The sequence below is a fragment of the Tachypleus tridentatus genome, chromosome 2 (genome assembly GCF_004210375.1).
Source record: "Tachypleus tridentatus isolate NWPU-2018 chromosome 2, ASM421037v1, whole genome shotgun sequence".
NCBI lineage: Eukaryota > Metazoa > Arthropoda > Merostomata > Xiphosura > Limulidae > Tachypleus > Tachypleus tridentatus.
Window position 1 is genome coordinate 140,780,095 of NC_134826.1, and position 14,811 is coordinate 140,794,905.

Sequence of the window (14,811 nt, forward strand, 5' to 3'; positions counted from 1 at the left end):
TTTATAATTTTCTCTGGCAAAATTAAAACCCTCCCATATATGGTATTCAGTAGACAACATATCTCCACATCATTATAAACAAATATTCTTTCTCTGCTACACCCTCATGACTGTAGAGATTGTGATACATAGACAATACTACTTTGTAAAGAAACATTTAACAAAGATAGGTCCTTCCTAAACGTTTTTATTAATAAGTTAAAATTTTATTTTCAAAATATGTTTTAAAAACTAATAAAAAATGAATGCAACTCTAAGGTCATATTCCAAATAAATGTGAGGCACTTCATTAAGACCTTTCTGTCAATGGTCTCTTATAAAACAAAAATATAAACAAAACTATAATACCATGATTTAGACACTTACAATGTGCTACAATAACACCATTTGTTTCATAATCTTACTCATTTATAGGAAATTCTAAAACAGAACATTTAGTATTTTCATGCTAATTTTTACTGCTTAAGGTAGTAGCGTGAGAACAATGGTTCATTTTTGGTAAAGTACAGAAGACAGACCACAAATGAGGAGGAATCATGAAAGGCTGTGTAGAGAGACTGGCTTTTATTTGAAATACGTTTCCTGGTAAGACAAATGGTGTAACTTCAGAAAAATATACACACCTCTCTGCCTAAACATAAACTAAAATATCACACTGAGAAGATGTTGGAAAGTTTGGTGCAGGTATAGAAATTCAAAAGATAAACTATTTTCTGAATCAGAGCATATGATAGGGAAAACCCACAGAATGTTTCATCCATAAATGAGTCAGAGCCTAGTGAGGCATCAGTTAGTGGGAGACTGAACTTGTCACATGAAAGACATATCCTTTAGTCAAGAAACAAGACAGAGCAAAAATTAATGGGTAAAAGAATCTTCTGTGTGGTACTAAAGGTTTGCATAGTTGGGCAAATGTATTACTTTTTAGGCTGTTGGTTTAGTGTCGGTGAACAGTTTGGCCGAGAAAAAATGTCAAGCCATAAAGTACTGCAGAAGTATTTACATGATAAGGAGTGAATTAAATACTGAGGGGTGTATCAGGATGGATTTCAATAACTTTATCAGCCAATTCGAACAAGATAGCCAAGGATGATTCCTGGGATGTCATAGAAAGGGGTCAGTCATTCATCATTAGTGCAAATGGAAATACAACACAACAATGTGTTCTCCAGTCAAAAACTCTCAGGACTCAGTTGAAATTATATGGGGCTATTGGTATCCCAAAGGAAAGGGCTGGAAAATCTTACTTTCATGGATGAATTAGAGGTATGAGTAGGGGGATGGCAATTGGAATGTGGATGAAGGTAGCTAAAACATCAGCCTTACTCATCCACTTCCTGAGAGAGAACATCCACCTCAGATTGAGAAAAATATTGACCTTGATAGGAGGGATGGTAAGAAATTAGTTCAAGGATCTATGACAGGTTACCACACTCTTATGTTTTTTGGAATAAAAAGGATGGCAGTGAAACCTCATGGTGGTTGGGGATTGTTCCACAAGATTTATAACTTGGAAAGAAGAGATGGCCTCCTCCAGGTGCAAAAGACATAAGCAACCTGAGGGTGGTGGAAAAACAACAAAAGCATGAGAAAGAGCAGGTTGAATGTAAATAAACAGGGTAAACCTCTGGGTAAACACTTGTATGGTCCAAAAATCATCTGCAAAGGGCCCCAAAAGAACAACAGCAGTGGGGTGGAATAAGGGGAGTTTAGAAGAGGAGGTAAATACCTATCAGAAATGCATGAACTTTCAATATGGTCTTACCAAGCTCTTACAAAGGTAGAATCCTACATTGTAAAGGTGAAGGAGCTGGTGTAGGCACACAAATATGAAACCAAGCAGAAAGCAACAACCTAGAATAAATGGATGTGCTCAGAGATGAAAATAAAGCACACTCATGGAGTACTACACTACTGTTGGTACAGGTATGCTCATTGCATTGCCCATGAAGTAGGATATTAATCTGAATGAGTAGAAAGGTGATATACTTGCACCAATGTACTGCATTCTGAAAGGTGCATGCTGTAGCAAAAATACACACATACAGAAATAGCTAAGTACATATTCAGCATCAACTATACAGTTGAAGATCCATAATTATTCCTCAACATTAGGATACTTAAACTGTGTTATATACATATATGTACGCACATATACCCCTGAACACCAGCCACAAGTAAACAGAGTGCCATATATCAAGCAGTTAGAATTATGAAGAGGAAGTGAGCTTTTAGATGAAACTAGACAAACTCTCAAACAATCATAAGAGCAAGAAGTATGACAAATCAAACCTAGCTTTATGGGGTCACAGCATTGCCTCAACTCAGCTGTAAGAACAGAGTAAGAGCTGTAACTGCAGGCAAGATAATAACTTATCCAACCATAAATTCAGAGCAGTGATATCCTGCATCTGGAATTATGAGAATGGTTTGGAGCATTTGGCCAACCATGGAAACATAGCTTGTACATATTGTTGTCAGCACAATAAGGTAGATGAAATCTCTCAAACTCAACCACAGGAACAGGGATAGAACCTCCAGCAACTGAAATTGTCAAGAAGAAAGATATCTATTTTACGCAACTGTAGAAACAAGACATTGTTATCCCAAACCTACAATTATGAGGAGGATCCTATGAAGGCTGGACCCACTCCAACTAATAAAAAAAATCCAAGGGAAGGAGAGAAATCAGCTGTGCCCTCTTATCACTGTGTGGATAGTAATAAGTATGTATGGAAAATTTCTAAACTCACTCAGGAGGAAGCTTCCATGGTCCAGCACATTGAGAACTGGGAAGTGGCAAGGGCTCCTGTACTCCACTAGACGAAAATGGGGATACAAATAAATGTGTTGGGGAGTTCAGAAGGATGTCACATTCCAGAAATTGCAATTAATATCCATAATTCCCTATTTTCAAGAGTAGACAAAATCTGATTTATTAACTTAAAGGATTGGCAGAAATCATCATCTGCTTAAATCAAGAAATCAATGAGTGATGGTCCACTAGAGATAGAAAATTTTTGATATCTAGTATATATATATAAACCACTTTGTATGCCACTAGTAACCTTGCATAAACTTCCCATTGGTACAGTGAGCATTATAGTTCAATCAATAAATAATGAAGGTTTGAGGTAAAACATACTTGACCAAGCAACATTCACCACAGAGTGTGATATCATTATTAGATAGCTCAAGACTAAGCAGTGACAACTAAATAAATAAAAGAAATATTACATACCTGAGTAAATAAAGCAGCAAAAGAAAATGTGGAGTTACTTATATCTCATCAAGAAGAGAATAACCAGAAGCAAAGGCAGATGGTAAGAACAAATGGTTCAAACTATTGACAGATAAGACAAGTACAGCTGTAGCATCAAAAACAGGATGTGAGGTTAATCAGGTAGAAATATAAACAATGACATCACTAACCACCAGAGTGCCTCCAGTTGTCACTTAAACAGGAGAGGACAAATTGCATGGCAGAGTAGAAATTCCTCAGGAAATCAGAAACACGGCTATGAAATTAATTTTCGAAATTATCCACAAAATTGTTTATTTTGGTTTTATTTTGTTTTATTGTTTTTTTTTGTTATAATTGTGATAAGTTTCGGTTAAAAATAAAACTGCTCAAGTGCAAAACAAAAAGAGTTGGACAATAAATGTAACAGAAAGTTAAAGTAACAAATGTAATTTAAAGGTCCTATAATTCTAAATACAAAGAAACAAATTCAACATGTCTGAATACAACCAGCACTGAGGAAGGAATGGGCTTTTATTTCACTGTTTGTACTTATGAATATTACTGTGTGTAGGGGGTACGTCACATTGTTATTGGTGGTGGGCTACTGTCTAACAATACGCTGGCACAGTACACATAATGCACAAGGTTTGTGGCATGCACAAAAAATCTTCACAACAGTGACATGAAGTAATGATTCTTTGATGTGCAGAAAGGTGAAGGTAAATTTTTGTAATCATTCTACACAGTTAAACCTGTAAAACCTGCTTAATGTCATTTGTGGTCAGTTCAAAATTAATAAAATAATTTTATATCTTATATAAAGTAAATTATTAAATATGTCTTATTCACTAAGACACATAGTTACTTAAAGTGAGATTCTCAGCTGTAAGGTTTTCATTTGTCTTTTTAAAGTCTGCCTCCATTTCTGTTATTTTTTTCTCATATGATTCCTTCTCGGAGTCATGAGTTTGTTGAAGTCCAATCAAACGATCCTGAAGCTCTGCCACTTCCACGGCTCTCTCTTGCAAAGCCTTTTTCAAGAACTCAACAATATCTTGTTTTTCTTCAACTTCCTTTTCATACTGATACTGGTATTCCTCATTAGAAGCAAATAAATTTCTACACTCTTCTCTTTGTCTGTTTGGATAGTTAAAAGAATGATTCAGTACTTCAGAAATACTATGAATATACACTTGATTACACACTATGCTAAAATAGCATAATTTTAAACATGTATATCTCTATATCACAGTGTAACAAATTTAGAAAACTGTATTATATACAGACTTATTTGTGGGTCATGGAAATGAATTTTTTCTTACTCTGAAAATGTATCTGTGATGAGTACTTACTTCCTATCACAATATTAGTTATTCTTGTCCAGTGCTGCCCTCTATATTTGAATGTTTTTCTTTACACATACCTCAAGCCTTCTGCAAGCTCCCACAACCCCATTAGAATAAGATGATTCCAACATGTTTCTCATGGAAATAAATGTGTTGCTTCTTCACCAATAGGAACATGACCTACTGTGTGACACATGTGGCTCCCTATATATGCCTCTACTAAACTATCACTTTGAAGTCTGGCAAAAAAACATAAATACCAGAGGAAAGTGGGACAGAAGAGTGGGAAGTGTGAGGGGAGGTAAGTATCTGTCAACAACACATTTTTAGTATATGGAAGTTGTAAGTTCTGACATGGTAATTTCTGCCATTCACAAGATTAGTTAGAATCTCACAGTGAATAGAAGGTAGGACCAGTACATGGGAATGACAGAAGTAATTCCCAAAAGAATCCAGAGGATACCCCTGGAAATCATAGATTGCCACATTGAAAGATCTGATGAGAGGAACTGCAGTGAACAATGAAAACTAGAAGCGAGGGAAAAGATGAGATGCTGAATTTGATGAAGAGACACCCTGAAGAAATTCTGGCAAAAAAAAGACAAGGAAGAACAAACTAATTGCATCAAATGTTGAACCCAACTGGTGAGAGTAGAAGGGGAAAGAAAAAGTACAGAAGTAAACCATAAAGGGATAAAGAGTCAGGAACAGGTACCACAGAAGGAAACTATGCAGCAATATAACAACAAAAGATACAGACCAAATACAGAAGTCTATCTGGATTTAAATGAGGTAAGAGATGAAAAACAGTAGGAATGAGAATAGGTGAAAAGGAGAAGTTACCCTCCTCAGCCACTGATGTCTTTGGATAAAAGAAAAAGTTGCAGGATTGTAAAGTGCAAGTGAAATGTCAATGGCAATTATACCAAACCCTCAACCTCTATAGGCTAAGAGGATAAATATAGGAAAGATGGAGCATAAGGAAATAAGTTCAAAGGAGGAAATGGAAAACTACCTTAAGATCTAAGTCTATAAGTATGGGGGGAGGGGCAATGAATCATGAAGGAATGCAATTACACTGTACAGACTGGTATAAAAAAAATGAAAAGTACAAAATAATGTAGCCCAATACCAGGAGGCAAAACACCTCTAGTCAAAAAGCCATGAGAGAAACTTCACCATACGAGTCACAGACTAACTGTGGAATAATTTCCATTTGCAATGATACACCCCCATTGAAGAATGGTGTATGGAATAAGCCAAAAGGAAAACTACTCCTTGGTAGAAACCTGATATACTCACAAAGAACTGGATAAAAAAACAGGCATGAAGACAAAGTACATGAATGACTGGTTGTAGAACAGGTGGCTTAGGTTGATAAAGAAGAAAAGAAGAAACTAGAGAGAAAATTGCAGTTGTTATAAATTTGGAAACAATGGTTGAGCTGGCCAATAAGGAACAGTGAGAAGGACTCGTCAAAGAGTGGCAAGGATAAGAGAAACCACCTGATGAATTAATTGTACAGGAGAATAAATACAAAGGAATTTGTGGGAGTAATCCTGGCTGAAGGCATCGACAGCCAGAGGATGATGTACCATGGGGCCAAAAGAGTGGTAATTTGTGATTGAAGACTGTGGCAAATGCATCTACATGGAGGAAAAGTCTACAGAGACTGTAGCCACTAGAATATAAAGTGGTCTAAAGACCATGCTGTTGGGTAAATGTTGCAGGAAAGTAAAGACTGTTTCTAAAAAGAAATAACCTGGAATGTGACACACAATGATATTAATGTGTTGTATGTGGGCCCAATATATGAGATCCAATATTCAAAAACAGAAAGATCTTGACTGGGTGCCTCCTTAATGATTGATATGTGCTACCATCATAGAATTATTGGAATGAATCATTTCCAGACAATGTCTGGTGAGAGAAAAAGTGAATCTAAACCTGATGGGCCATGAGAAGATCGAGGACGTAGATATATAAATACTTTTTCTTGACAGATCAACAACCTAAAGCCTCTTAGTGATTGACTCATGCACCTCAGCCCTGAATGGATTCATCTATGAACATATACAAATCCAGGTGAAGAGGAGGAAGCAGGACACACTCCAATTATGGGCCTTTTCCAACCACCAAAACAGATTATCCTTCTGGGTAAAAAGAAAGGTTATGGGAGCTGCCAAGAAATTCCAATCATGGTTCCATTGATCCTGAAGAGCCCACTGGAAGAATAGTATATGTGCACAACAGAGGAGGATCAGTGCCATCATTGAAGATCAAATTCCCAAAAGCAATAGAACTTCACAAACAGAAAGTGAGGAAGCTGAAAGGGAATGGCAATTTGACAATTCCATGGAATGATGTTGCAGAGGAGAATACTGGGCTCAACTGAAATGAGTATTCAAAAATACCCCCAAGGGTACAAGATATTGGGTAGCATAAAAGAAGGACTTCTCCAATTTGATTAACCAGCCCAAATGAGCAGCCACTTGAAGGAGTTGATAAGTATGGCTAGTTGACTCCAATTTGGAATGAGCCAGAAGAAGCCAGTTGTCCATATAATTATAATAGTGGAGTAGCAGCCCCAGAACATGAAGATGGCAAGCAAAAGTTCTGACCCCACAAAAGAAAACATAAGGGGTAAAAGCAAGCCTGAACAGAAGGGCACAAAAATTGGTAAACCACTCTGTGATGGATGAACTGAAGATATGGACAAAAACAATGAGGAGATAGATATGTGAAGAAAAACATTGGTGACATCCATCTTGGTGATCCATAAGCCCAAAGAAAATGTCTACTGTAAAGTGAGAAATGACTCCATGCTTAAACAGGGAAGTTGAACGAAGTGATTGAGATGGGATAAATTGATAACAAGACTACAGTTCCCAATTTTCTTGGAAACAACAAAGAGTCTGGTATAGAAACTTAGTGAGGTATGTAGAACAGGTTCAATGGCCAGCTGAGATAGTTGGTCTTGAACCGCCTATGATAAACATCAGCTGGATATTGAATCTTGAAGAGAATGGAAGGAACAGATGTGGGAGGTGGGAAAATAAATGGGATCACAAATCCTTGTGATAAAACTTAAGTCCAATGATCATTCATAAAAATCACTAGTGATGAAGAAAATTGGCAAGTCAAGCTGCCACTGCATAGTCTCTGATACTGTTGGCAATGTGATGTGCTGTCAAGGAAAACAACGAGACAAGGCTCCCCAAAAGGGAGAGACAAGTATAGATTTGGAAGGGAAAAGAACAGCAAACAAGAACAGGTTTCATACTGGCTTCCAACTTAGACAAACAGGCAACAAAATTGAAAGGGTAGACTGTTGTTTTAGTGATATAACTCTACACCCCAAGGGTTCTAGGAATGTGACACTGCAAAAATGGGGCAATATGTAAATTCCAAAGATAAGAATCTGGTAAACATATACAAGTTAATGTTGCATCCCAACTTAGAAGATTCTATCAACAGTGAAATTACATATGCAAGGTTAGATTTAAGACAATGAGGAGGAAAGAAGGGAGAGGGTGTCCCCAAAAAACCTCTCAGGATATCAGTAGAGAGCCTCAGAGAGGATATGGATAGAGATACACCATAAGAGAGTTGTGGGGGTAAGACAAAGTTGACAGAATTGGGCTTGGGTCAGAGTTACAGGAGATTCAGGAACCACCCCCAAACTGGTGAAACAGAACTTAACAAATGTAGGTCTAGAAAAGGACAATCTGCATGACGATATGCAATATCAAACTAAACTGAAGTACGTGGGGGCAAGGCATGTTAATCCATGAGAAACAAAGTCAAAAGAGACCACAGTAGGCCTAACTGAATCCTTAGGAGGGGCATGTGAAGACACAGCAAATTATGATGTGGAAATTGGCAGTCCAAGTTCTTGTCAGCCTGAACAAGCTCAGTGCACTCAAGAGGAAATGGGAAGAGATCCAAAGATAGATGTTGACCCATGTAATGTTCAGTCTTCAGAGGAATAAACGTTGATATATCTTCTGCCTAGTCACCCACACCTGAGGCCTGTTATGTAGCACTAGTCACATGTGTGACTCCTGAAGTGATAACATCGATTCACAATCAAGAATTGGGAACTATTTATTAAGAAGTTACACAAACCACAATTCATATATACATTGAGCAAATGACATATGTTTACTGATTGATAAAATATTTTATAATTCTACACTTTGCATATTAATCTAGGCTACTTATTAAAACTGCCAATAACAGTAATTACAATGTGACGTATACAGCTTCCCTACTTAGTAAAATATCTATATGTATCATATCACCGTATGTTTATAGTACTTCACATATCTCTGTTACAAGACTAGAGCAACAATAAACACATATTACATGACCAACCTCAACATCAGCTATCATTATACTACTTAATTTAAGATATGACATCATCAGTAGTGTATTTAGGTAGAAGCTAGAGGCAGCTCAGCCCCAGGGCCCATGATCTTAATGGGGGCCCATTGATAATTTTATTCTATGTGAAATTACATGGGATGTAAGGCACACAAAAATTATTAGCCTCTAGGCCTATACAACTATATATCTGCCACTGGACATCATAGTTTGACTAGTACTAGTGGCTTAAGTCTTGGAAATGAAGATTGACCAATAAGGTAAATACTAAGTGATTATTAATATACATTTAATTTACTGTGTAATTTGTATGTGATAGTGATAATGAGTGAAAGTTACAGATAATTATTGGACAACAGATCACCACATATGAAAGAACAAATACTGCAGAATTAGTTCCTCTGTCTATATCATAATGATGTATGTTATTCAATTATTAAAAATATACAACTTTTTTCTTGTTTTTTTTAATGGCCACAAAAGTCCCTGATCTTAATGTTATTAAATACTACAAAATGTGTGTTCTCCAATATTTTTCCTAATGCAAGGAAAGTGTTGATATTAAAGCTGACCTATTTAGGATATATCTTATACAACTTTACCCTCTCATACGTTTCGCACTTGTAACATAAAATTGCTCTTTCTTAAAATTTCAAGATATTCACTTTATTTATTTATTTCTGCCTTCATTATATAAATGTACAGAAATGCAGTGGTTAGGTATCAGGAAGCTGGGAACAAACAACAAATACTAAATACACAGCAGTCCAAAAATTTAAATATTGATGAGCTACAATCATCTCTCACTGACTTAGAGAAAGAGTTATAGTAAACTATGGAACTGATTTGTCTTCAACTCAAAGAAACGATTTGAATAAAACCTCTTCATTGGAAAAATAAATATGGATTATCTTCCAGTATGATAATTTACATTATTCATTTTGATATCTATGTGTATATTTTGTGATAATATAATTGTTTTGAAATTATCATTAATTCTATTATTATTATTATTGTGACCCATCAATATACAAATCTTTGGACTATCAGCTATTTAGTATTTGAAAGATTATTTCTCCTGGCTAGGTATATAGCCACTGTGGTACAGGAAATAATTCTCCGTTTCACTTTCAACCATAAAAACTTGAGAAAATTTTTAAACACTTTTTCTTAAAACTCTCTCCATAAAAAAACAAAGGTGAAGATAACCCAGTTTGGCTTTACATTTTCTTTTAGGTGTACTATAAATATTATATCTGAAGTTCTGCATCACATACTTTCAAAACCATTCACTATCTTTACAAGATACACACTGTCAAACTCATTTACTGTCTTTACAACTCTTTTAACTACCTTTTGTTTACATCTACTGATCACCAGTAAGTTTCATTTTCTAAAAATCACAGTGTTATTATAAATGGAGTTCATCAAACTGAATTAATGTCATGACCTTAATATAGGTGTTAGAAGACTCAGGTGTTAGAACCTTTGCTCTTTTTGACTCATATCATTGACATGGACAAGAGAATGCAATTATTTAAATATGCTGATGACATTAAAAGCTTTGGGGAGAATGTTACTGCTCTGTAAAATAATTTCAATTATCTGGTGTGTCTGGTACTAAAAGGCGGATGACTTTTGGTTATATTAAATGCATGTGTAATATCACAATTGGAATTATGAATAGAATTTTAATGGAAATAATCTTAACAGTTTTATGGAAGAGAAAAATCTTGGTGTTCTGGTTCATCAGTCTCTTGGGCCATCCAAACAAAGTACTGTTCTTAGTGGTAGGAAAATCAGGAATATTGATTAAACATCCAAAGACTTTTTATAATGTTATTGCAGAGGTGAATGGTTAGGTCACATTTGGAGTTCTGTGTTCAGCCTTGAGCTCCTTCCTCAGAAGGAACATTTAATTGTTGGAAGGAGTTCAGAAAAGAGCTACTGGAATGACATCTAGGTTGAAAAGGTGGTCATACAAGAATAAGTTAAGACCTCTGAACTTGTTTACTCTTGAAAAAAAGGACAGTTAGAGGGGATCTAATTTAGGACTTTAATATTGTTAAGGGAATTGACAGTGTCGACACACCACCTTTTTCCCAAGAAATAGTGAGAATGGTAAGACTAGATAATACAAATGTACATTTTGGCAGGACAGTGAGAATGGTAAGACTAGATAATACAAATGTACATTTTGGCAGGACAGTGAGAATGGTAAGACTAGATAATACAAATGTACATTTTGGCAGAACAGTGAGAATGGTAAGACTAGATAATACAAATGTAAATTTTGATAGGGCAGTGAGAATGGTAAGACTAGATAATACAAATGTAAATTTTGGCAGAACAGTGAGAATGGTAAGACTAGATAATACAAATGTAAATTTTGGCAGAACAGTGAGAATGGTAAGACTAGATAATACAAATGTACATTTTGGCAGGACAGTAAGAATGGTAAGAGTAGGGAATACAAATGTAAATTTTGGCAGGACAGTGAGAATGGTAATACTAGGGAATACAAATGTACATTTTGGCAGGACAGTGGTTCATCTTCAGCTAAGATGACTTTATTTTCCTAACAGAATGATTGGATTTTGAAATGGGTTATCTTAAGATATGGTTGATGAAGTTGATTTAAGGGAATCCTAGGAAAAACTTGACAAATCTTTGAATGATAAAGGCTGGCTTCAAGGTCATTGTTGTTTTTAACATAAAAATGTTAAAATGAAAATAGTAATAATAATGGTTTACAAGTGCACATAAGACTATATTTACATGATACTTATAACAAAAGTGTGAAGATGAAATCCTTGAGTAAATTTCAATAAAACACCTATCTTCACACACACAAAACTGTCAGTAAATGTACAATTCTTGATTCTACTGAAATTATTACTTAAACACCAAACCACCCTGTAGTTGCATTACCAAAATGTCTAGTGTGTACTGAAGTTCCAATTCATTGAAAACAAATTAAATATATTCCAACACCTTACAGTTTTCATATGTAATACAAAAACATTATCTTCAAGGGCTGTAATATCATTCACATGCAATGAATTCAAACAAATTACTTAAAATTTATAAGACTAAGATAAAAGTTATTTAATCCATTAGTTAATATTGTTACAAGTTTCAAATGTATTAAAATATCTCATAATAACTGTACATTATAATTATTACACATATAATCTGCCAACACTGTGAAACAGCATGCCATACAAAGTCAGACCAAATAAAACAAATGCATGCTAGTACCTTACACTCTCTACATGTAAGATAAGCATTTATTTTGACAAAATATTCTAAACTATGAAACACTGTATCCTTGAAAAGATCCTACAAAAATGTTTAACAGCAAATTTCAACCATTTAAATAGATCATTATTATTGGGTAATATATATAAAGTAAAGAATTTGAGAACAAATTCTTAGGCTCTAACTGTAGACTACTCAACTTTCAAAGATTAAACCTATTTTTCCCCCTAATATTGAAGCTTGTATTTCCCAAACTTTCATACTGCCATTTAAATACAATATACATAGGGTTATTTCACAAACTTTTAACAATTTTAATCACTACCTGAATTATATTATCACTGATCTTTAAAAGTTACTGAGAAAACTAGTAAAAAACTTTTAGGTCTTTCCTTACAAAGTTATATTTGCTTACATGATTTTTACCAAGTATCATTCTTGTAAACCATCTTTAAACTGTAACACTGAATGTTATGTATTAACTTGATTTGTCCATCCCACTCAGCATCTATACAAATTTCAACTTATGACTGATTTAAACTTCACCTTTCAAGCTTGCTGCTTAAATCTTTTATCTGTATTGTGTATATTTCCCTATCGACTTCACTGAGTTCTTCTTGTTTACTCTTTGCAGACCCCAACGGCTTCCTTGGTCTTTTTCCAGATGTTCCCTTTTTTTTTGGAGGCATTCTTTGTGCATGAGGTCAAGATTCACTTTTAAGTGTAATTACTTCTTCCTTAAGACGTTAAGTTACACTTACAGATTAAAATAGCCTTAGTCTTACTTGTATTGATATCTTATTTACTAAAATTATAAGAAGACGCTACTTTTTGTATTCAAATTCAAAGTTATTCTACATTGAATTATTCTGTAAAATTTCAAATTGCTCGGTTTAAGAAATTTGTCTTTTTAATTCGGAGCGTAAAAATTGACTATTTTGACAGCGGACAGACTCGCTTCTTTAACTTTTCATAGCGTCACTTGCTACCATGACAATACGATTATTGTGCCATCTACTGGTTTTATTATTTCTATGAGCTTTAAGTTTTAAAATGTTTAGAAAAAGAAAAGTTGTTATTGTTGATGTTGCTAAGTGAAAAAGAACACAAAGGTCTATTTATGTTGTGTTTACCCCATTCTCTAAACTCTTTTTTTATCATTATAAGCCAATCCATTCCACTAGGGAGCAATATTTGTTTATCTTATTTAATGTTGTTGTTTCATTGCAAAGTTACATACTGGACTATCTGCTTTAGATAGCATTATAAGACCTTAAACTTACTGCTGACATACTGAGAGATTTAGATAATGTTAGTTTGTTTGTTTGTTTTTTTAATTTTGTACAAAGTTACCCGAGGGATATCTGCACTAACCGTTCCTAATTTAGCAGTGTAAGACTACAGGGAAGGCAGCTAGTCATCACCACCCACCGCCAACTCTCAGACTTACTCTTTTACCAACGAATGGTGGGACTGATCGTCACATTATATCGCCCCCACTGTTGAAAGGGCGAACATGTTTGGTGCGACGGGGATTCGAATCCACTACCCTTAAATTAAGAGTCGAACGCCTTAACCCATCTGGCCAGGGCCTGGCATGGCCTAGCGCATTAAGGCGTGCGCTTCGTAATCTGAGGGTCGCGGGTTCGCGCCCGAGTCGCGCCAAACATGCTCGCCCTCTCAGCCGTGGGGACGTTATAATGTGACGGTCAATTCCACTATTCGTTGGTAAAAGAGTAGTCCAAGAGTTGGCGGTGGGTGGTGATGACTAGCTGCCTTCCCTCTAGTCTTACACTGCTAAATTAGGGACGGCTAGCGCAGATAGCCCTCGAGTAGCTTTGCGCGAAATTAAAAAAAAAAAATCCAACCGGTAAACTTCCGGTGTTAATCCATGTACTTTATTTCTAAATATTTTCTACATATTGAACTTATGAATGTTACATCATTTTCTGTTTAAAACTTATTTCTATAGGCGTATGAATACTTTGCTTTAGAATATTAACAAGATGTCAGCAATTTCCTTGGAATATTGTAAAGGAAACTCTTTTGTAACCGAAAAGTCCGCTCATCTGGCACTGCCCAAGTGCGGAAGACGCCAGAAAATAAAGATTTGACTGTATACATAATTATATAAAACATAAATAACATGAAATAATAACTGAAATCAAAATCATAAGCCATTTAATTTTTCCACCTTTCTCCTGACATAAATTTAAAGTGACATATAAAATATAGTCAGTTAATATCAGTTTGTTTTCTTGTATCTTTTGAGCTAAATGAAATAATTTTAAAAGTCTCTTAAGCCACAAAAAGTCTTGAAAGAAGATGTCAAACTGGACAAGACGGCGTTTCGAAATACGAATGGTTCAGTTTTTCAGGCCTCCTGGTGCGACAGCAATAAGTCTTCGGATTTACAACGCCAAAATTAGAAGTTCGATTCCACTCGATGGACACAACAGACAGTCTGATGTGGCTTTGCTATTTAAAACACACATAGTTCTGCATAATTTACTCAGTTTCATAAGAATCCTAAAGGCAACCTTGTGTGGCTTTATACGATTGTTTCAGAAAGCT

At 35.3% G+C, this 14,811-nt stretch overlaps 1 protein-coding gene across 1 annotated transcript in view; it reads right to left on the reverse strand.

The window, feature by feature from the left end:
• Positions 1–13,233, reverse strand: part of LOC143245249 (cilia- and flagella-associated protein 157-like) — a 39,910-nt gene extending 26,677 nt beyond the window's left edge. The window contains exons 1-2 of the mRNA XM_076491399.1: positions 12,784–13,233; positions 4,110–4,381 (exon numbers count right to left, since the gene is read on the reverse strand). Of these exons, the coding sequence (XP_076347514.1) occupies positions 4,110–4,381; positions 12,784–12,926 (415 nt within the window). The 5' untranslated portion in view covers positions 12,927–13,233. The remainder of the gene's footprint in view (positions 1–4,109; positions 4,382–12,783) is intronic.
• Positions 13,234–14,811: the final 1,578 nt, after the last annotated feature.